The sequence below is a fragment of the Microtus pennsylvanicus genome, chromosome 5 (assembly GCF_037038515.1).
Source record: "Microtus pennsylvanicus isolate mMicPen1 chromosome 5, mMicPen1.hap1, whole genome shotgun sequence".
In the NCBI taxonomy this organism is placed as follows: domain Eukaryota; kingdom Metazoa; phylum Chordata; class Mammalia; order Rodentia; family Cricetidae; genus Microtus; species Microtus pennsylvanicus.
Genome location: NC_134583.1, coordinates 46551685 through 46574940, shown reverse-complemented (window position 1 = coordinate 46574940; position 23256 = coordinate 46551685). Strand labels below are relative to the sequence as shown.

The following is a 23256-nucleotide window of genomic DNA, read 5'->3' as shown; positions in this document are numbered from 1 at the left end:
CGGGGCGTGGCTGGGGCGGGCCGTGAGCTCCCGAGTCGCCCCCTCCCGCGGCCGGTCCGCAGCCCCGCCCCGGCCCCTCCCTCCGGCCTGTGCGACGGGTCCGGCGGCGGCGCCGGCGCGGGGACAGGCGGAGGCGCGGGACGTGGGGCGGCGCCGCGGGCAGGGACGGGCGGACGGGCGCTGGCAGCGGGGGCAGCGCCGCGGGCCGCTCCGAGTGGCTGCAGTCCGGGCCTTGCCCTCCCATCCTGCTCCCACGCCGTGAGTGCGCCGCGCGGGCCCCCAGGGTGCGTTTGGTTTCCCTGTGTGTCGGGGTCCGGGTCCGGGTGCTAGCGGCTGTGTGTCGATCGGAGCGTCTGTGGGTGGGGGCGCGGATGCTTTTCAAAAGCTGTTCCAGTCTCTGTCCACGTGAGGCGTGTCCGTGTCTGTGAGAGCAGTGGGGGGATCCTTTGGGCTGTGGCTGCTCACGTGAGGTCCATGTTTGCGGGCTGTGCGGTGGGGGAGGCGCGGGTGGATGGGTGATGGTTCCTTTTAGGAGCGCGGGTTTTGGGAGCCTGTGTGTGTTGGCGGAGGGTACCGAATGCTGCGGCCGATGGTGGTGTGTGGTGGGTGGGGTTGCTGATTTGCACTCTGGAATCTTGTGGCCCCGCTTGTCCGAAGGGTTCCTTTCTCCCTGGTACAGACGCCTCCACCCCTGCTCCCTTTTCCGTCCTCCGTGGGTTCCAAGAAGCCCACCAGTCAGGATGGAGGACATCCTTCCTCCGCTGCGGGCACTGTTTGCTGGACAGGAAGCTTCCTGCAGAGGCTATTTCTTGTAGGAAAGGACCCCTCTAGTTCTCCCTCAGCCTGGGCTCCGCCTGGAGGACTCCAGGCCCCTCCCTAGTTCCCACCACCTTCCTCCTTGACTTGGTTTCAGAACCTGGGTCGAAAACCTGCAGGGACAGATGGTTGCAGGTTGGAAGGGCAGGCTGCACCCCAGGGAGGTCAATATGACTAAAAGCCGGCCCTGTGCATGTGCCTGGTGTGGGAGTCCAGTGTGGACCACAAACAAACAAACAAAAACCAGGACTTGCCCCAGAGGGGACATGAATCCGAGATTTCAGGGTGGGTGCAGTGGTCATCTTTACAGGTCCCTCCAGCCACACTGGGCAGCACATCCGTGCCTATCTCCTAAGCAGGGCTCTCATTTGCTGCAGAATGCGAATGGGAGCTGCAGGCCTGACAGGTGCCCTACCTCTCTTGGCTTGGATGCCTCTAGTGAGAGAGCACCTACTCTCTCATGCTGTGGGAAAGCTACCTTATGCTAAATGGAGGTCTTTCTCCTTGGAACTTTGTTCCTTTGTCTTGTTACTGCTTTTGATTTTGCTTCTCTTTGCTGAAAGGGACCTGCAGCGCTTAAACACAACTCCTGTCACCAGCGTCTATTGAGGACTTTCTATATGGTAGTTACCGACCCAGCTGCTTAGGAGACAGTGGCATTTCTGCTAATAGAACTTGAGATAAAAGGACCATAGTTAGGATAGTAGCGCCTATGTCCAGAAAACACGGTGCTGTACAGAAGAGTGCAGAGAGTGGATGCCGTGGGTGACTTAAACTCAGACAACATTTATTTTGGAAAGCAAGGGGAGGGGCAGCCTGTGAGCATGCTCTAACATGCTTAGCTTTGTAATGGAAATTAGCAATCAAATCATCAAGCTAGTTTGAGGTGGGATTTATTTGTGGGCACAATGCTGTCTGTAATTTGAAAGGGAGCCTCTGGAATCTCAGATTTTGAGAACAAGAAAACCCTTTCCCTCCCATTTTACAAATATGGGTATGGGGTAGAAAGTTGCTTAGACTTATTATCTTGTGTAATGGAGTTAGTGACAGGACTAGATCCTCAATTTCATAACCTTAAAAAACAGCGGCGGCACACATGCCTTTAATCCCAGCACTTGGAAGGCAGAGGCAGGCAGATCTCTGAGTTTGAGGCCAACCTGGTCTACAGTGGAAGTTCAAGGACAACCAGGACTACACAGAGAAATCCTGTCTTGAGAAACAAAAAAAAAATTAATTAAAATCGAACTCCATCACTTTGTCCCATCCCTTTCCTCCCTCCAGTCTCTCCTAGTTACCCTCCTTCCTACCTCTCCCATACCCTCCTCTCAAATTGATAGCCTCCTTTTCTTTGGTTATTGTTACCTATGTTGCACAAGTATAGGGTCATGGTGACCCCAGCCCCAATGGATACATCTTTCCACTTTTTAAACCTGAGCACATTTTTGCATCAGAGTTGAGATTACTAGGGCCCTGACTGATGTGGCGTGGCGAATGGTGGTGCCTGTTATGAAAAGGAGAAGCACAGCAGGAAGAAAAGGTCTGGAGGAAATCAGTTCCGTTTGGGACTATTTCTGTTCGTCATCCAGGCAGAGATGTCCAGAAATGCAATGAGATATACAGGTCTGAGAGCCTTTCAGAACAAGGCTTTGGGGGTTAGACCCTCATGTGAATTAAGATTGTAGGAAATAATGAGATTACATAAACAGAGAAGAGACCCTGAATCAAAACCCCACAAGGAATGGGCAGTGGGGGCAGCCAGTGCAATGAGTGGGGTATTTAGATCAGTGGGTCATAAAACCATGTGGTTTAGGTGCTGCCCTTTTGAGGCTTACCCTCTTACACTCTTATTCTGTTTGTAAATGTTTCATATTTCCGTTCTTTCACTCAGTTTTTCCAAGGCACCTATCAAACTCAGGTTTGTCCCACAAGATCCAGCTCAAACACCCCTTCCTCTGGAAGCCTTTTTATTCTCCACCAAAGTAGATACTTCCTGCGCTAGCATTTGAACTTGTCAGTATCATGGTGCTTGTTACATTGTCATCATTATCTACATGTCAGTTTCCCACAGGTGAAAGGTAGGGAGCCACTTGATCTAACTTTGTGTCTCTAGAATGTGTCCAGGGACATTTGATTGAATAATCCATGTACCTACTCCGCCAGGCATTGGGGTGGGGGCGGGGTTAGTGATGTGAATTTCATCGGTTTCCTTCCCTGGGAAGGGAAGAGTTGCTCAAGTTTAAGGGCTTTTCCTCATCCATTGTTGTTATTTTTCCTTTGGAGAAAGCCTAGAGGCTACAGCCTACAGACATTTGTTATTTTTCTGAGCCTCAAATGGTCAAATACACCTAGAGGCTAGTGAGTAGGAGTGAATCATTTTAGCAAGTGAGCCTACCCAGTTCCCTCCACCCATACACACCTCAGCAATGCCTGTGCTCACCTCCAGTTCACAGCTGTGGAAGCCCTGTACACTGGTAACCTAGTGTGACTGGAGAAGAGTGTCATGGGGGAGGCTAGATGTTTGAGGATTTGGAAAACCTGAAAAGCTTTGAAACCTGTTTTCCCCTATATGTCAAGGATCCCATTTATTCAGCACTAGCTGTGTTTGTTCAAAATCAGCTCCTTAGCTCTCAGCATCTGACTGCTGCTGAGAAAGTACACTACTTGAAGCCAGAGCAGCTTCTTTGGGGGCTTTAACTGATGGGACCTCCGATACTTCACAGTGAGGATCACTGCTTTAATGGCGAGGCCTCTTCTCCCTTTGCCTCCAGACAGCTTGCCTCCTCTGACATTCCTGTCTCTGATTCCTTCCCACTCTTCTTTGCAGACTTTATATTCTAAGCCTTTATCTTAAATGTTGGTGTGCATGGGGGCTAAGTTGTAGGCCCTTCTTTCTCACTCTGCTCTGGTGTCATCTACTTCGTTGTGGCTTCAGGAATATCCCTACACCAAAGAAACCTAAATCCGTGTCTTCTCTTTCCTACTTTCCAACTGACAGCCAGACTGTTCCACTTGAGTCATTGTGTTAAGCACTGGACTTGGCCCTTGTCATCCAAAGTCTTCTAGTATCCAGCCTCCCCTAGCAACTACCATCTTCAAGTCAGCCTCTTAAACTTCACTCTTGACCCCTGTATTTTCCACATGGCAATCAAAAACTCTACTTTTGTCATTCTGGGTTTAACCTCCCCCTCCCTCCACCACCAAACTTTTCCTTTGCACTTTGGATAAAGCCTTAATCCCCTAGCAGGGAAGCGGGTAAAGTCTAAAGTCCTTAATAAGGGCAACAAAGCATTGTGTGGTGTGGACCCTGCTTAGCTCTGCATCTCATGTGTTAGCCCTCTCCTGCCACAGTGGTAATTTAGCTTCCAGAGACAGAAGGCACTGCATGCTCTATAACTTCCCCATCCCCAGTCTCCATTCCTCTGGGCCTATCCCTGCCTAGGGAACTTACTTTGTGCTTCGAGCAATCGCGTTTCCCTATCATGTTCATCACCACATTGCATTGCAGAAATCTGTTTATTTGATTGTGGAATCCATGAAAGCTCAGCGGTGTTCATTTACCTTTGTATCCCTGCAGAGGTATCCAGTGAATTCTGAATGGGAATGAAGTGCCTTTAGGACTGAGCCAGGAAGGATATGGGTGGGATAAGGAACAAAGACACCCACGAAGGAGGATGCAACCTAGCTCTGTGTCCAAGGTCCCCCAAGTGTCTGCTGTGATGTCTAGAACAGAACGGTGACCCAGGAGCAGGAAGACCCCAGGGAATCAATGAATCAGTCTGGCAAACCCTAGATCGAGGCTGGGGTATGGCCACAGCAGAAGTGATGCCCTGAGAATCTGAGTGGAAAGCTGAAACAGGAAGGGGAAGAGAGGGAGGAGCTGTTGGTCCCTGGATGTAGCCCAATTCCTGCCTCTGACAGGCTGGGAGATCCCCTGCGTTTAGAGAGGGGTGGAGCCTAATGTCCAGCTGCCCCAGCCAGGCTGAGCAGGCCTTCCCATTTACAGTTTCAAGCTTGAGTCTGTCTTCAGCCCCCCTCTTCTGTCGTCTAGCTGCCCTCCGTCTTATGGTGTCCCCCAAATTTCTCAGGCAAGTCCTTCCGTTCCTTCCCACACCCAGCAGCACATCCACTCAGGACAAATGCACTTTAGCTCTCTTACTGTCCTCAAAGCTGGAGAGTCCTCTGGGCTGCCGTTCTTCCATTGCCTTTAAGATGCCTGTGGTACGTCCAGCTGGGCATAGCAGTGGTGATCTGGTTCTACTCACTGCCTATTTTTCAGCTTCTTCCTGGGTAGATTTCTGTTATGGATTATCTACATCTGCTCTGTTAACTTCACGCTTTCACTCATCATTCTGGCCTGGCTTCTGCCCTAACCACTCCATCAGCCAAGCACAGTGAACACGTCTAGTCTTTAACCTATTTCACCCCCATCACTCTCATCTTTCTCTCCCAAAGTGCTCTATCAGCCAATCTTACTGCTTTAAGGGCCATTAATATGCCAATGATTTCAATCAATAACAAGCCCAGATTGAGCTCCCGTATTGTTTCTTCCTTAACGGCTCCACCTGGACATCATGTATATAGTTCAAACTTAGTGTCCCTGGAACAGCATGACCCAGACAGCCCCTTATTAGCCTTTTCTGTCTTTCGTGGTGAAACAGGGGAGTTGTTATCAATGCCCCCTTTCCCTCTGGCATCTAGAGCATGACACTGTCCTCATTCATCCTTTCTGCCTCTAGCTGTGTAACACCATGTTACCTGAAGAACTGGGGTAACTTCCTGACTAGCCCTCCTCACCCTATCCTGGCTTCCGTTTCTCTGCAGCTGTCATCATACCAAAAGAGTGTCTTGGTTTGTTTTCATTTATTTGTAAATTGCTTCATCCCTTTGCCTGTCCTAGGATAAAGTAATATTCAATGCTCTTGCTGTTATTCACTTTGCTTTAAGCACATAGTCCATTTAAGTACGAGCCTTCTCCCAAGAACTTACTTTTGCTTCAGGCCCCTCCCTGGGCTCCCCATTGTTCCTCCCAATACACCTACTTCTTTGCTTGCAGAGCCCTTTGTGATCACTCAGTAAAGAGCTTAATTCCTCGTCACATTTTTCTTCATAATACTCCTTTCTACCTATGGCCAATTATGTATTTACTTGTTACTTATAATACTTTCTTCATATTAATTGTTTTTGAGACACGATCTCTCTACATAGCTCTGACTGTCCTGGAACTCATTATGGCCTCAAACTCACAGGGACCTACTTGCCTCTGCCTCCCAAGTGCTGGGATTAAAGGTGTGTGCCTCCAACCCAGCTACTTATAATACTTTTTAATCCGCTCTCACTTCCCTGCCTTTGCTCAGACATCTCCAGTGTCTCTGCACAGTAGGCCTTTAGTAAATAAATATTTCGAATTAGTCATCAGACCCAGTAAAGATAGGTCATTCTTAACCAGACTCCTTGCTAAGCCCTAGAAATGGAGAAGTAATGTAGTATGCCTGCTTTCAAGAATACTGCGTATGAGGGGAGCAGAGAAGTAACAGAGTCATAGGATAGGGTAAGGTCTAGGATGGAGGGAATACAAGGACTGGAGGGACAGGGTAGCACCCAACCCAGACTGTGGGAAGTCCCAAATGACCCTTTTAAAGGAGGTGACATTTACATGCCTAGGCAAGGACATGAGAATACCTCAGGCAAAAGAGGGCAGAATGTGCAACTACAGACACAAAGAGCTTGAAGTTTTCTGACTTGAAACCATTATGTGAGATCATAGACTGTGAGGCCAGAGATTGAGTGGGAGGTATGGACAGGTATTGTTCAGAGACTGTATCCTCTGGACAGTGGAGAACCATTGAAGGAATTTAAAAAGAGTAATGGTAGGGTCAAATCTCGGCTCAGAAAAGTCACGGTGATTAGAAGGGGTGGTGGGTGGGATGGCACAGTTACTGCATCCAGTAGAGAGCCCGGGGCAGCCTGGGATGGGAGCAACAGCGTGGGTTTGGCAGAAAGGAATGCTTGGGGTCAATCTCAGTACTGATTGGTGTGGCAAAGAGTGCAAACCCAGGCAGTTGTGCTAAGTGTGGGGTCAGAGTGTCGGGAGAGGCACTGAGCAGAAAAGAGCTATTCCTGTACTGTGACTTGGACCCTCTCAGACTCTTAAAACGAGTATTAGAGATGGGAATTAGTATTTGCATTATTAGAAATTAGAAACTGAGGTTTGAAGAACGATCCAGAATCACCAAAATGGCAAAAGAGGGGCTTCAAAATCCAGTGTAACCCTAAATCTGTGTTCTGAAAATAGTGCCATGCTCAGGAGTCACTCAGCCCATGCGCTTCACCCTGATCTTCCAGCCACCACCTTGTCCTGTCCCTGGCAAGGAAGAAAGGGGCACATTTCTCTGCAGGAGTTCGGGTGGGGAGAGGGAGTGCTGGCTTCCCTGCTGTTGACTATTTCTCTGTACACAGGCTGGTGTGAGTGGCAGGAGCCATCTGTGGTCACCATGGCAAAGAGGGAGGACAGTCCTGGCCCGGAGGTGCAGCCAATGGACAAGCAGTTTCTGGTGTGCAGTATCTGCCTGGATCGGTACCGGTGCCCCAAAGTTCTGCCTTGTCTACATACCTTCTGTGAAAGGTGAGGGGAGCTACCAGAGAGGGACAAGGACACTGCAGCGCCTCTTACCCCCTCCCGAGGGAAAAGCGTGTTATAAATAAAGGGAATGGGCACACGTGGGAGGGAAGGACAAGTGCGTCCCATCGTGCAGGAGATACGGATTTGCTTGCAATAAGCTGTGAGAAAATCAGGAACTCTGAGTACTGGGCCAGAGTGTTACCGGATCACAGAGCAGCCAGAGGAGAAATCATACAGACTGGCACTGGAGCCAGTATAGTTTGTGACTGATGGAAGGATGGATATATGAAGTTAGGTGTGTTCTTCCCTGCCTGTTTGGAGGCACTAAGTGAAAGGCAGCCCTTCCCAGCTTCTAGGCTTCCATTGATTGTGTTTTCATTCCACTAATATTTCTTTGCTGAGTAACTACTATGTGTCAGACCCAATATGAGACATTGAATATGCACCGAGGAGCAGAACTACAGACAGGATTTTGTTTTATTTATTTATTTATTGAGACAAGGTCTCACTGTATAACCCTTGATAGCGTGAAATTCACTATATAGAGCAGGCTGGCCTTGAACTCCCAGACATCCACCTGCCCCTGCCTCCCAAGTGCCTGAGACTGAAGGCATGCACCACCATACCCATCCCTGTAGACATGATCTTCATGCTTAAAGGGTTTGTAGTAAAGTGAGGGAGGTAGCAATCAAATAATCATAGAGCTGGATTGTTAGGCCCACAGTGATCTGTTACAGTTTGGAGAATCCTTTGCATCCAGAGAGGAACAGGAGTTAGGTAGGTAGAGGGAATATAAGAGCAGACTAGGCAGAATGGAAAGCTCAACAAGGCCATGTAGCCTGGGTGGGGAATGTGTTGGATGAGGGGGCCTGTGAGAAGCCCTGTGTAGCTGGAACAGAGTGAGTGATTAGAAGTGGCCTGGGATGAAACTGGATAGGCAGGTGGACTCGCTACACCCATTAGGAAATTTGTCTTACCTGAAAGCCACTCAAGGCCTTTGTGTGGTTTTCTTCATGATCACATTGTATTTTTGGCAACATCTTCTCTCTGGCCTCATAGCTCATGGCTATATCTTAGATGTCCTAGTCCCCCGGTCTTCTCGACAGAGTCTCTCAAAACCTTCCATCTATCCCCTGCTTCTACTAAATTTGACCCTGCTTCCCTGGCAACCCTACTCTTTGAGATTCCAGCTTTACCTTCATCTCCATTTATCAGTGAGCAAAGATCTCAGCCTTCCTGCCCATTTAGATTTTCCCATTGTCCTGTGACCCCCACTACCCACTTATGTCTCGGTTCCTGATGTTTCCCTGGACATCATCCGCTAGTTGATACACCGTCAGTACGAGTTTCCAGGTGACAGATGACAGACTGGTACTTCTTTGACACTCTCTAGCTCCTGTCACCTGCTCCTGCTATGCCACCTTTGACTCAGTCAAAAGCCTAACCTCCTCTTTCCTCTCCTCCATGTGTCACTTCGGCCCAGGCTTCCCTTTCTTTTCTATCCATCCTTGGCTCTACAGCTGATCATCTAACTGTCCCTCGCCCACTTCCCTCACACCTTTGTCCTTTGCTAAGTCCATGCCATAGAATTTCAGTGCTGGGTCAGAGCTGTAACTGGATGCCTCTGCACTTGGTTCTATGCCCAGATCACTGAGCATTCTTGAGGGAAATCAGTGACTGTTTACAGTTGGCCATGGACTTTCTTCTTGATTTACATGTATTGATTGACTTAAGATATTTTTTCCCTTGTTCGTGAGTGCTGTATGAGCAGGTTCCTTTTTCAGCTAAGTTCACATACATACATTCATGTAGAGACCGGAGGACGATTCCCAGGTGTATTTCTGTATTGTCTGCCTTACTGTCTTGAAACAGGATCTTTCACTGAGCTGGAAGCTCATTGTTTGGTTAGGTTGGTTGACCACCGGGCTTCTGGAATCTGCTGTCTCCACCCCCCAACGCTGAAGTTCTGGGCACATCAGCTATACCTGGCTTTTTGTGCGGGTGTTGGAGATTCAAACCCAAGCCTTCATTGCTTGCGCAGCAAGTGCTCTTACCCACTGAAACATCCTCCCAGCTCCAAAAGATACATTGTTCCCATTTTAGAGACGTCATTAAGGCTCCACAGCACATAATAACTAAAGGATGAGAGGAGAGAAGGGTGCTGGCTGAGGAAGCAAGCGGATCTGGGTATGATGGAATAGGCTTTAATTTCCATCACCTTGGAGGCTAGAGGGGCTATGTAGTGAGACTGTCTCAAAGGGAAAGAATAAAAAGTAATCAAAAAGGAAGTAAACAGTAGAAAAGCAGAAAAGAAGCCAGTGTGTGCTGGTGAGTGAGGCAGGAGAGAGGAGGAGGTGGAATCAAAGACTCTTGTAGCCCAGGCTGGCGTGGTACAGGTGAGGCTCTTGCCTCGGCCTCCCGAGTGTTGTGATTACAGGTGTGTGACATCATGTCTGACTTAATTAGATTTTTAAAATTTGTTTTTATTTGTTTTTTGTTTTTTATATCCCAACAAAAGTTTCCCTTCCCTGCCTCTCCTTCCAGTTCTTCATTCTACCTCACCTCCCATCCTCTCCTCCTCTGTTCCTCTTCAGATACGGTGAGTCTCCCTCCTATGGCTGACAGCCAGCCGTGGTAGATCAAGTTGCAGCGAGACTAGGCCTCTCCTCTTCTACAACTAGTGAGATATATGTAATTGTAGCATATAGGCCCTCTGCATATATGTTAAAAGAAATTTTAAGGCTCACTAGTTGTATGGAGAGTAAATATTAAAGGACCAAGGGAAGAAACAAAATTGTTTGGAAATGATGACAATCCAAGGATGTTTGACAAGCAGGAAGGAGTTGTCCATAGCTTACAAGGTGCATTGTGGAAACAGCTAGAAGAGGGGATGAGAGCCAGCAGGGACAGACTGGGACAGATTTCAGAGTCCAAGGAGTGACAGTTGATGAGATGTGGGTGGCAGTGGGAGCAGGGAATGGCAGATGAGGTGGAGGGAAGGAAAGGTTCTTGGTGGTAAGACACTAAGCGTGAAGAAAGCATGCTGGAGGAGGGTCGTCCGGTAGATGGCAGAGCCACTGAGGAAGGTGCCAGAATGTGAGGGGGCGAGGGTATGACAGAAGAGCTGGGTTAGGAAAAGAGCTTCAATAAGTGGAGAAACACCTCGAAGGTCAGTGGACGCAATAGCAAGATGGTTTGGTATAGGCAGAAGAGAGAAGCTTCAGAAGAGCTGCAGACACATTAAATATTCTAGGTGGGAAGATGGAGGGCTCAACCCCACCGCCTGGCCCTAAGGAATGTGGAGCATGAAACAAAAACCACTCTACTGGGAGGGACCTCAGGGAGAAGTAGGTCACAGAGAAACCAGTTAATGTTTGTAAAGCACTTAAAATCATTCCGGACACATAATGTTGTCAAATTTTAATTAAGAACAAAAGTATGGGCCAGAGCGAAGGAAGAGCCTGAGGTACGGGACATTTGTGCCGTGGGTATCTTTTTTCCATGATCTCCAAGCACAGCTGCCTTCAGTCTGGTGTCTGTCTCTAGTAGTCTTTGTCCTCGCCCTCCCTCTGGTGACTAATCCCGGCCACCACCATTGCTCACTCCTCCTTTCTTCACTCCGTGGTTGGTCCTGCCTTAGGCAAGTTAGACACCCTTATTCTGACTCTGTCCCCATGCTCCTCTAAAGCCACCCTCTTGTGTTCCTTCCCTCCATCGAAAGACGAGGTCCATGCCTCCCCTTTAGGCCCAGCACGTTCCTCTCCTGGCTTCCTAGCCTCCCCCATCGCCCCTTCTTTACTGCGAACTTCAGCTTGAAAATAAGCTGGGCTGGGGTGTGGCTCGGTGCTAGGTTGGGTAAATGGCAAAACCTACCCCTTATTAGCACAGAGAAGCTATTTTCTTGTCCCCTGCAGCACCAGTTCTTCAAGCCCCTTCCCACTCAATACCCAGCCTCCCCTCCACTCAGACTTTTCTCCCGCTGTTGTTGCCGTCAGTGTCACCCTCCCAGAGAAAAGTCTCCTCATGTTTGCCAAATGCAGTGGGCACTTTCCACTCCTCAGCCACTTCCCACCCTAGTGACTCATTCCCTCCTTCTGTGCTCTCCTTGCTGCCCCGACACTGTCGCTCTTCCTGCATGTTCATCTTTGCTGAATTCTCTGACCCTCTCCCCGACCACTGTCCACATCTTCTCTGATCTCATCCTCTCTCTTGGCTGCTGAGGCTGTCTGAATGTTGATGTCCCCCATCTCTGTCTCCTATTCCCCTCCCCAGTGCTGTTCTCTGTGTTTCTTATTGTGATTTATGTCACCATTATTTTCTCAGATGCCCAGGCTAGGAGGCCAGAAGCCAGTTAAGAATGGTCTCCCTCACTCCCCATAGCTACTCATCATTGCTGGCTTCCCCCCTTCTTTTTGCTTTTCTCTTATTCCCTAAATTACTCTACCACCACCCCTGCTGGGCCTCATTACATAGCCCAGGCTGGCCTTGAAATTGAGCCAGGCCTCTTACTCAATCTCCCTAGTGATGGAATGACAGGCATGTGCTGCCACACCTGGCCATGGTTCTTCAGTATAAATTTGTTCCCACCGGTAGCCCGAATCCAGGTCTATCTCTCCTCCTCCCTGGAATAGTGTGAGTCTGTTGGTTAAGCACAGGGCTGCTTTACATCTAAAACCAGGCTCCAATGCTCCAATCCATTAGCTTGATTACTCTGGCCATTTACCCTTCATGTGCTTCTTCATACAAAGTACAAAGCATAGCACTCAGCACGATGTCCTTTGGCATCATGTAGCTGCTGCTGCCACCGCCGCTGTCACCGCTGCTGCTCCCACAGCCACTGCCTCTGTAGCTGCTGCTGCTGCTGGGGTCCACTGCCAGGTTCCGCCACCTTCTCTTCTGATTCCTTGCTCTCCCCTTCATGCTACACTCTTTCCTCTCCTTCCACCTTTCTCTGCTTGGCCTAACAATTATTCCTCCACATATTTCCTTTCCATCACCTCTGAAGCCTCTTCTGGCCTCCTTGCCACCCACCTGAGCCACACGCATTCCCTCACGGCCACATCTACTATGCCCTTTGTGCATCGTGCTTTAGTGGGCCAGACACTTTACATTTAATCCTCCTGACATGAAATCTGGCCTTTTACATTTAATCCTCATGCAATTGAATTCCATACTGTCTCCATCTTATAAGGGAAGAGACCTTGGCTTGTGAAAGTAATTTGTTAGGGTCACACAGTGGATTGGGTCCCTGGCCAGGGAATTGAACCAAGGCACAGTAACTGAAGGACCAATGTCCTTACTCTTTAAACTCTAATTCTGTGTCTGTTTTCCCTCTGAAGAATAGAACTATTTTAAAAGCTGGTACTGCGTTTTATTTTTTATCCCCAGAGCTTGGCACAAATTTGGCAAGAATAGGCAGTCAGTAAATGTTTAATGAGTTAGGAGGGCAGGAGAAGCAGGAGGAGGGCTTGTTACATGTTTTCTTGAGGAGACTTGGTAAACACCTGTGAAAGGTGAGCCTGTGTTTGTTCAAGTGGAGGAATGCAGACATGTCTTTTCTTAGATAGACCGTGGATGTATTTCTGCTCAGTCCTCAAGGGCCTTTTAACACCTGCTGGTCGATGAGGCCTCCGTGTATGTATGTGCGCTCCACACAAAGAAGTTTCGAAATGAAATATTAGTGGCGCATCTGTGTGAAAGGGGTTAGGCACCTATGAGGGTGCTTGTGCTCCCCCCCCCCACTTTGACTCTCGTTCTCCTTGCCCAGATGCCTCCAGAACTATATCCCTGCTCAGAGTCTGACACTGTCCTGCCCAGTGTGCCGGCAGACATCCATCCTCCCAGAACAGGGTGTCTCAGCCCTGCAGAACAACTTCTTCATCAGCAGCCTGATGGAGGCCATGCAGCAGGCACCTGAGGGGGCCCATGACCCTGAAGACCCCCACCCCCTCAGCGCAGTGGCTGGCCGCCCTCTCTCCTGCCCCAACCATGAAGGCAAGGTGGGCCCAAGCGAGGCCCAGTGAGGCCAGGACTTGGGGGGGGAGGAGAAGGAAAAGTGATAAGGATAGGGTGGCCGTGGGTGGGGTGTTGACAGGGATAAAGAGGGCCGAAGGGGAGGGGACAAAGAAGTGGAGTGTCTGGCTGTTCCTCATAGGAGCCCTTGTCCCGCCAGACGATGGAGTTTTACTGTGAGGCCTGTGAGACGGCCATGTGTGGTGAGTGCCGCGCAGGGGAGCACCGGGAGCATGGCACCGTGCTGCTGCGCGACGTGGTAGAGCAGCACAAGGCAGCCCTGCAGCGCCAGCTTGAGGCTGTGCGTGGCCGGTAGGCATCTTCAGGGGATCTGGACTGGTGCCTCAGCAGGGGCTTGGCAGGGGTTCTGGGGAGGGGAAAGAATGAGCCTGGGAAGGGCAAGAATAGAAGGTCAAAGAGGGGTTCTCCCAGAGGGCAGTAGTGAAGCTGTCTTAAGAAGGACCCTTCAGCAGTCCTGGTATGAGACGTTTCACCTCCTCAGATTGCCGCAGCTCTCTGCAGCTATCGCCTTAGTCGGGGGCATCAGCCAGCAGCTGCAAGAGCGCAAGGCAGAGGCCCTGGCCCAGATAAGTGCAGCCTTTGAGGACCTGGAGCAAGCCCTGCAGCAGCGCAAGCAGGCTCTGGTCAGCGACTTGGAGAGCATTTGTGGAGCCAAGCAGAAGGTGCGTTGGGTCATCCTTGCCAACCGTGGTCTGTGATGAGATGTTCTTTCTGCCTCCATTGTCCGTTTAAGGTTTCCTTTTCTCCAGCCTCTGTTTCGCCTCTCTACATGTCTGTCCCTGCTGTGGTCCTCTGCTCTTTGTCTACCTGGTCTGTCCACATGGTCTGTCCACATGGTCTGTCCACATGGTCTGTCCACATGGTCTGTCCACATGGTCTGTCCACATGGTCTGTCCCTGCTGTGGTCCTCTGCTCTCTGTCTGTCCACATGGTCTGTCCCTGCTGTGGTCATCTGCTCCCTGTCCACATGGTCTGTCCACATGGTCTGTCCCTGCTGTGGTCCTCTGCTCCCTGTCTGTCCACATGGTCTGTCCCTGCTGTGGTCATCTGCTCCCTGTCCACATGGTCTGTCCACATGGTCTGTCCCTGCTGTGGTCATCTGCTCCCTGTCTGTCCACATGGTCTGTCCACATGGTCTGTCCCTGCTGTGGTCCTCTGCTCCCTGTCTGTCCACATGGTCTGTCCCTGCTGTGGTCATCTGCTCCCTGTCCACATGGTCTGTCCACATGGTCTGTCCACATGGTCTGTCCCTGCTGTGGTCCTCTGCTCCCTGTCTGTCCACATGGTCTGTCCACATGGTCTGTCCACATGGTCTGTCCCTGCTGTGGTCCTCTGCTCTCTGTCTGTCCACATGGTCTGTCCCTGCTGTGGTCCTCTGCTCCCTGTCCGCATGCATCTATATGTATTTCTATTCTGCCATGATACTACAAGCTCATCAGTAATCACAGCAGCTCCATTTTGCCAGTCTGCACACCCACTCAATCTCCTCTTCTTCAACAGGTGTTGCAGACACAGTTAGACACACTGCGCCAGGGTCAGGAACACATTGGCAGTAGCTGCAGCTTTGCAGAGCAGGCCCTGAGACTGGGCTCTGCCCCTGAGGTATTGCTGGTGAGAAAGCACATGCGAGAGAGGCTGGCCGCACTGGCGGCTCAGGCCTTCCCAGAAAGGCCGCATGAGAACGCACAGCTGGAACTGGTCCTTGAAGTTGATGGCTTGAGGAGATCGGTACTCAATCTGGGTGCACTGCTCACTACCAGTGCCACTGCACATGAGACAGTGGCCACGGGCGAGGGCCTGCGCCAGGCGCTCGTGGGCCAGCCTGCTTCACTCACCGTCACCACCAAAGACAAGGATGGGCGGCTGGTGCGCACAGGCAGCGCAGAGCTGTGTGCAGAGATCACCGGGCCTGACGGCACACGCCTCGCGGTGCCAGTGGTGGACCACAAGAATGGCACCTATGAGCTGGTGTACACTGCACGCACAGAAGGCGACCTGCTCCTCTCAGTGCTGCTCTATGGACAGCCGGTTCGTGGCAGCCCTTTCCGTGTGCGAGCCCTGCGGCCCGGGGACCTGCCTCCTTCCCCAGATGATGTGAAGCGCCGGGTCAAGTCTCCTGGTGGTCCTGGCAGCCACGTGCGCCAGAAGGCAGTGCGTAGGCCCAGCTCCATGTACAGCACTGGTGGCAAACGGAAGGAAAACCCAATTGAGGATGAACTCGTCTTCCGTGTTGGTAGGGAGGCCAAGCACAGAGCCAAATGGATGAAGGTCGAGGGGAGGGCCTGATGGGGGCCTAAAGAAGGATGGTGGAGGCTGGCTCAGGCAGGGGCTCAGGGAGGCAGGGAGAGAGGTTCAGACTGATCTCAGTTAATTGGTGTTTTCCTTCTCGTCTCTTACCCACAGGCAGCCGTGGAAGGGAGAAAGGTGAATTCACTAATTTACAAGGTGTGTCTGCCGCGAGCAGTGGCCGCATAGTGGTAGCAGACAGCAACAACCAATGCATTCAGGTAAGCCTCTTTGCCTGGCTCCTTTACTACCAGAGAGGATTTACACACCACAACCTTCAGCTCACCTCCTGAAGATGAAACCCACAATTCGAACCATCTTTAAAGAACGTGACTCTGAGCCCCTCTTGCCCACCCAGGACCGTCAGTCAGAACTAGGGTTCTTGTGCTTTGTTGCCGTTCCTTCCCAGGCCATGCTGAGGCCGTGTAAGCTCCTCAATCGGCTCCTTCCTTTCTCCTCTCTGTCTTTTCTTGAACCATCTGCTGGCTACTCTACTTAACTTAGTGGTCAGGTTGCAGGTCTGCCCTTCCCCACTATCTTCCAGCATACCAACCTGGCTCCAGGGTTTGTTATCTGCCTGAAGAATGCAGCTATCTGGTTGTCATCAGCTAGAGGGTGGCACACAACCTCACGTGGTTCTATACCTGCTTTTGTTTTCCTTGTTCCTCACACAACGGATTCAGGCATCAGTCATACTCAGTGTTCATGGTCTCTGATGTACTGCAAGCTCCATGCTACAACCAGGAAAGATGGCGTCCCTCCTCTATATCCCTTGCAGAAAGCCCCTACCGTAGCACAGTGGATGCGAATGTGGCAGATAGTGTAGTGATTGAATGCTTGGGTTCTGAAACCAGACACCTCAGTTGGAATCCTGGCTCTCCCTGTACTAGCAAGTCATGTGACCCCTTGGCACTGTAGTTAACTCATGTGTAAAATTAGGAAAAGCATTTCTCAGGATTGTTGGGAGTATTAAATGGTGTAGTGCAGTATACCTAACACCTAGCTGTTGTTAGAAATGTCATTGTCCGGGTATAGACTATAAACAAAGGCAAGGGGATGGGAAAGAGCTGGGGCGGGTAGTTCACATCCCAGCCTGGCTGCAAGAAACCTTGGAGAGGCTGAAGTCAGATTGTAAATGGTTTTGGAAGTGATTCTATGGAATTTTGGTTTTACCCTGTGAGATTAGCTTCTGTGCACCTCAGCTTTTAGAAATGTACACCTTAACCCAGAGATCCTTACTTTAAAACACCTGCACCTTTAGATTTCCCGACCCTGCTTGAACACCCTTGTCATGAGTCCAGTTCTGTCTTTCTTGGCACTCTCATAGACTCCATGACCCCACTCCATCTAGCAGAAACCCTTGCAGCCAGTCTCAGATTGCTGGCTCACTGTTTTTCTTAGGGTAGAGGACCAGAGAAGGTGAATAAGGGATTTGGACTGGCCTAGATGATGGGGGGGGGGTGCTTGGGAGTTCTGGGGTAATGCTGAGATTCTACTTTCTTCCCTTTAGGCCAAACCTGCTTTCTAGCACAGAGGTTGAGATTTGGGACACCTGTCCCATTCACACACACAGAAAAGCTGGTGCTGCTGGGTACTCTGGCAAGGGGTTGGTGAGGGAGGCCTGGCATGGTCCTCTCTTCCAAACATCAGCTACTCTGCAGTCCTTGCTTCTCTTAATTCCAAGTCTACCCTGATGTCATATCTGCCGGAAGCCTGTTCTTGGGTTCCAAAGCTGAGTGTTTCCGTCTCTTACTCTGGAAGCCTCAGGAATGATGTAGGCTGAGCTCACATCTATAGGATGTGTCTCCCCTACTTTGCTCATGAGGCTTGGGGGTCCTTGTGAGCTTGTCTTATAGTGCAAGGTGGAACCCTACTGAAAGAACACACATGCCCAGCAACAAGAAAGTGCTTTATGATTTTAAGCAAACTATTTAATTTGTAAATAACTGGTGTTGTGTTATTGTCGTAGTTGAAGCATTTGCTGAGTATCCTCTTTCTCTGCAGGCAGCATGCAGATCACATTCTTCTCTGTCTTCCACAGCCTGTTGCTGTAGGCGTTTTCTTTTTTCTGGGTTGGTTCATTATTTTTATCTGATGTTTTATCTTTTTGTTGTTGTCATTTTCTGTTGAGATCCTTGAAGTCAGAGATCTACTTAATGTCACCATGATATAGGAGAGAGGTGTAGGGGCCAAAATGAGAGGCCAGTAAATTCTAGTGCTGGAAAGGAAATAGTGTAACAGCTTTTACTGAGTATCAGATGTCATGGGATAAGGGGCTGGGATGGAGAATGGAGAGACTTGATGGGCTGGGTCAGTGGCGTTCCCATTAAGAAGCAGGCCCTATTTTAAGTTAATGAATTCACTTTTATCCCTATTGAGTTTTGAGGTTGCTGTGTGGCATTCAAATGAATCTATTCATTGAGTTTAGACCTGAGATTGAACTGGAGGATTCTTTTGTTGGTTGAATGCATCCTTAATGCCAGAAGCCATACACAACTGAAAATGCAGTGGCAGACAAAGCTGATACAGCACCAGCTCCTAACTGGGTTTGTATCTTTAGAAGGGGCGGACCACAGGTCCTCACTCACGAGGTGACAGCTGTTAAGAAGAAAGCTGTAAAATGTATGCTGTAGGCCCTAACTTTACATGTATGTACTGATGTGAAGAAAGTGGGAACTCTGAAGAAGGGACCTGGAAACTTTGGAGCTCTCAAGATAAATAGGTGTTGGCCAGTTCTGATAGGGGGTGTGAGTAAGGGTGGGAAGATCGAGACTTTCGAAACCCTCCCCACTGTTGAGTCCGTACTGGAGGTGCCAGTGGGCGAGGGCTGGTGGACTATCTCACTACTGTTCCTTTTAGTCTCCCCCTCCACTTCCATTCCTTACCCTGTGGTACTTCCTTTCTCCTGACGATTTTGACTTTCCATAGGACCAGTGCTGAACGCAAGTGCTATACTAAGTGACCAGGCTTGCTACAAGGTCATGTCAGGAGAACATGATGTGCTTTGGTAGGATGGGTCTGGGGACCAGGGGTGGCCCTGCCCGTGGAGGAGAGAGTGGAGCTGAACTGAATATCGAGCCCAAGGCACGGAACCTGAGCTCTCTGTCTTAGCTTCTTGGCTCTGATCCATCCTGTCTCCCCAGAGGCTGTAACAAAATGGAGTATATGAGAATTATGCAACGGGTGATAGAGCTGTCAAATTAGCTTAAGAGGAAAAGAAGATTAAAAGAGATGTTTCAGGATGAAGAGATCTTAGCATCTTGAGAGGCTAAGGCGCAGGAGTAGGAGAAGGGGAGATTGAAAGATTCATTCCCGGGCGCTGGAGAGATGGCTCAGCGGTTAAGAGTACCTGCTGCTCTTCCAGAGGACTAGGGTTTGATTCCCAGCAACAACATGGCAGTTCACAAGTCTTATTACCCTAATTTTAGGGGATCTAGTGCCCCCTCCTGGCCTCCATGGACACCTGGCACTGGTGGTATATAGAGATGTGTGCAGGCAAATACGCATACACATAAAATAAAAACCTTAAAACAAAATTCTGTTCAGAAGAAAGGCTCCCTTGTCAGCCCATAAACCGAAGGCAACTGGACTTTCTCCTCACCTACCCTTTTCCACGCTGCTGTGAAATTCTGTTGTTTTCCTCCTGTGCTCCTTTTGAATCCATCTGCTTCCCTCTCGACTGTTTCCTTGGTACAAACCGTCATTCTTTCTCATCTGGATTCCTGCTACACCTCCTTGCAGTCCTGACTGTGTCCTGTTAGAATGCTTTTGTGAAAGCAGATCTGCCACTTCTCTGGTCAGAAGTTTTCCCTGGCTCCTCATTCTACCCAGGGTAAAATGTGATTCCTGTTCACTGCTCCACACACTAGCAAGGTCCTCAGACAGGGTTCCTGCCAGCTGGACTGCATGCCCTTCAAAGATTGTTCTTGCTAGTTCTAACTGGCATCTTTACAGGGGTTTGCTCACATACCGCCTTCCCCACCATCCCTTGGTCCCTCTTGTGTCTTCACACTCCCTTCCGTATCCTTACTGTAAGTCCCCCAAGGTATCTTTTGCGTGATTCCTCTGTGCCCCTGGCATGGTGTCAGCAAGTGCTTGTGGAATGACTGAATAAATGGGACCTAACTAGGACCCAGCTCCCTTTCCTCTGTACCCACAGTGTTTCCCCTCCTTCCTGCTCCCTCCCTTGCTCCTCTACTCCAGGTTTTCTCCAATGAGGGCCAGTTCAAGTTCCGATTTGGGGTGCGTGGGCGCTCACCTGGGCAACTACAGCGTCCCACAGGTGTGGCAGTGGACACCAATGGAGACATTATTGTGGCAGACTATGACAACCGTTGGGTCAGCATCTTCTCCCCTGAGGGCAAGTTCAAGGTGAGAAGCTTGCTGTTTCTGTACTCTGAACCCCTGGTGACCTGCTCCACTGACCATGCTAGGTCAGGGCCTAAAGTGGTCTATCACCAGCTCAAGGTTCTGCTTTGCTGCCAGGCCAGGACTTTACTCTCTACTGTACAAGTCAGGATGAAGTCCCTTATGGTATGCCCTTCCTATAGACCAAGATTGGAGCTGGCCGCCTCATGGGGCCCAAAGGAGTGGCTGTGGACCGGAATGGACATATCATTGTGGTAGACAACAAATCTTGCTGTGTCTTCACCTTCCAGCCCAATGGCAAGCTGGTTGGGCGTTTTGGAGGCCGTGGGGCCACTGACCGCCACTTTGCAGGTAGGAGAGAACAATCCCAAGGTCCAACCTGTGATACTCGAGTTCCACGGAATTTCCCAGGGTCCTTTAGCTATAAAGGCCCCTTCTATGTCTTGACTCCAATTCCCCTTTCTTAATATCTAGTTCCAACCCTCCAGAGACAGGGTATCTCACCCCACCCTGAGATCCTACCCTTCTCTGACTGAGCCTCAGCTTAATTCATTAAGACCCGCTTTCTGTTTTCAGGGCCCCACTTTGTGGCTGTAAACAACAAGAATGAGATTGTAGTAACGGATTTCCATAACCATTCAGTGAAGGTCAGTGCCCTCCCTCCATGGTCACTGTCCCAGTGACCTTTCCCCTTCAAAGAACTCCTTCCTCCTCCCTTCCCTCCTTCTCCCAAGCCCCCTTGCAATCCTTCACTGAACCAATAAACATTTATGGCATGGCAACTTTGTCCCAGGCACTGTGCTAGAAGTGGGGATTCAGTGCTGAGTAAAACAAACCCATTCCCAGTCTTCTTGGTTAGAGTCTGTCAGGGACAAGAAGACAATCAGGAAATTACAATCTGAAGTGATAGATTCTGGGATGGAGGCCGGGAACTGTGGGAGGAACAGGGGAAGGCCTGAAACACCGGACAAAGGATACAGAGGCAGTCAGGTACAGTGATACACACCAGTAATCCCAGCACTTAGAAGTGAAGGCAAAAGGTCAGGAGTTCAGGGTCATCCTCGTCTACACGGTGAGTTCAAGGACCACCTGGGGTACAGGATACACTATTTAAAAAAAGACAGGAAAAGACCATGGAAGTCAGTACCATTTATGGTGTGCTCTGGAAGCCATGGGTAATTCACACTAGGTATATTGTTGGTGCAAGGTGAGGATGACACCTGTGTCCCTGTGAAGGGGCTGTCTCTCCTTTTAAAAGCTATGAGGAGTGCTTGAGGAATTTCAGATAGGGTGTGATGACTAGGGCCATGCTAGAGGCCATGATCTAGATGAGAAATGGCGGGAGTCTGGTCCTTGGCACAAGTATAGCAGTGTTTATGAGGAACAGACGAGACAGAATCAGGGATGTCCAGCTGAGAAGGTGGAGTCAAGAACCAGCCATGGCAGCAGGGTGGTAGCAGGTTGAGACAGAAATGGGAAGTGCCGCTTTCCCAGGAAGCTTCAGCTGAAATGTCTGATGGGCAGTGGGGTGCTGTGTGTGGTCTGGGCTAAGCTGCAGACCTGGGAATTCTCCCTGGAGCTTCACCCCACCCTCCACGTCCTTGCCCTCTGCCTGAGGTCAGGGCCCCAGTCCCTAGCCCCTTCCCCCACCAGGTGTACAACGCTGACGGAGAGTTCCTCTTCAAATTTGGCTCACACGGCGAGGGCAATGGGCAGTTCAATGCCCCCACGGGAGTAGCTGTGGATTCCAATGGGAACATTATTGTAGCCGACTGGGGCAACAGCCGAATCCAGGTGAGTAGGGCCCAGGGCTGACCCCAGTGAAGCTTCCTGCCGAGCCTCTTCTCTGCCTGACTGCTCTGCTTCCATTCTCACTTCTTTCCCAGGTATTCGACAGTTCTGGCTCCTTCCTGTCCTATATCAACACCTCTGCGGAGCCACTGTACGGTCCACAGGGCTTGGCATTGACCTCGGATGGCCACGTGGTAGTGGCTGATGCTGGCAACCACTGTTTTAAGGCCTATCGCTACCTCCAGTAGCTGCACAAGGGCCCTGCTTGGCTCATGGAGGGACAGACATAGGGGTGATTGGACAAGAGGGTCTGGCTAAGAGGTGGGCCAGACCCGGCAGCACTGAATGTGGGCTGTGGGCGTGGGTGTGCCCAGTGCCCTTCCCTGCCTCCCCAACCCCACGGTTGCACTTTATTTATTCGGTTCTTGCTTTGGTGACTGGATGGGCCTGGACTGGTCCCAAGGATGTGTGCAGAGCTTCACCTTACCCCATTTACACCCCCCTCTAACACCCTCAGTCTGCTCTCTGCCCCCCAGCTTGGGGCCAGAACAACCTCTTACTTCACAAAGGAAGTCCCTCTGGTTGTCTCCCTGCCACCCCATACACACTGACAGAGACAGCAATACCCCACCCCGTATTAAATAAATGTGTTTGCCAAGGTGTTTTTGCTAGGTTCTTGAGGGGTGGGTCTCTAAAGAGTTGGGGTGTTGGTGTCTAATTTGAACTAAAAGGCAGTCGGGCAGACAGGCAAAGGACACAGTCTCTACAACAAGTGGTGATTTTTTTTTTTGAGTCAGGGTTTATTTGTGAAACAGTCCTGGCTGTCCTGCTCACTCTGTAGACCAGGCTGACCTTGAACTCACAGAGATTCACCTGCCTCTACCTACCAAGTGCTGGAATTGAAGGGGTCACCACTGCCTGATTCAAATGGTGAAATTTTTAAAGAATATTTTTAAGTTGTTTTGTTTTAAATATTCATTTAATTCTATTAATATGGGTATTGTGTTTATATGACTGTGTACTACATGAATACAGTGTCTGTGGAGGCCAGAAGAGGGGGTTAGGTCCCCTGGATCTGGAGTTGGAGATAGAGACAGATTGTTAGCTATCATGTAGGTGCTAGGAGCCAAACCTAGATCCTGCAAGAACGGAGGGGACTCTTAACCTCTAAGTCTTCTCTCTACGCCCTAAAGGATAATTTTTACTTAGTCTTTGACAGTTTCACACATGTATACAATGTATTTCGGTCATTTCCACTGCAGCTCCCCTGGAGTCCCTCAACAAGCCTCCTTCCATCTTCATGTAACACTTCAGGAGAGGAGAGCAAGATGAATCCCTGGGAT

General features: G+C 50.1%; 1 protein-coding gene across 5 annotated transcripts; it reads left to right on the top strand.

Annotated features, from left to right (window-relative positions):
- The first annotated feature begins 98 nt into the window (after positions 1 to 98).
- On the top strand, positions 99 to 22572 carry Trim3 (tripartite motif containing 3). 5 transcript variants are annotated; one of them, XM_075971776.1, is made up of 12 exons: positions 99 to 258; positions 7273 to 7438; positions 13203 to 13434; positions 13590 to 13759; positions 13950 to 14130; positions 14969 to 15701; positions 15872 to 15975; positions 19958 to 20125; positions 20305 to 20473; positions 20699 to 20769; positions 21776 to 21916; positions 22009 to 22572. In XM_075971776.1, the coding sequence occupies exons 2-12, from the start codon at positions 7308 to 7310 to the stop codon at positions 22159 to 22161; spliced, it is 2253 nt and encodes a 750-aa protein (XP_075827891.1). In that variant the 5' UTR covers positions 99 to 258; positions 7273 to 7307; the 3' UTR covers positions 22162 to 22572. The 5 variants fall into 5 exon arrangements, with proteins under 5 accessions (XP_075827891.1, XP_075827887.1, XP_075827886.1 ...); XM_075971772.1 differs by having other exon boundaries at positions 126 to 258; positions 13608 to 13759; XM_075971771.1 differs by having other exon boundaries at positions 146 to 284; positions 13608 to 13759.
- The last annotated feature ends 684 nt before the right edge of the window (positions 22573 to 23256 follow it).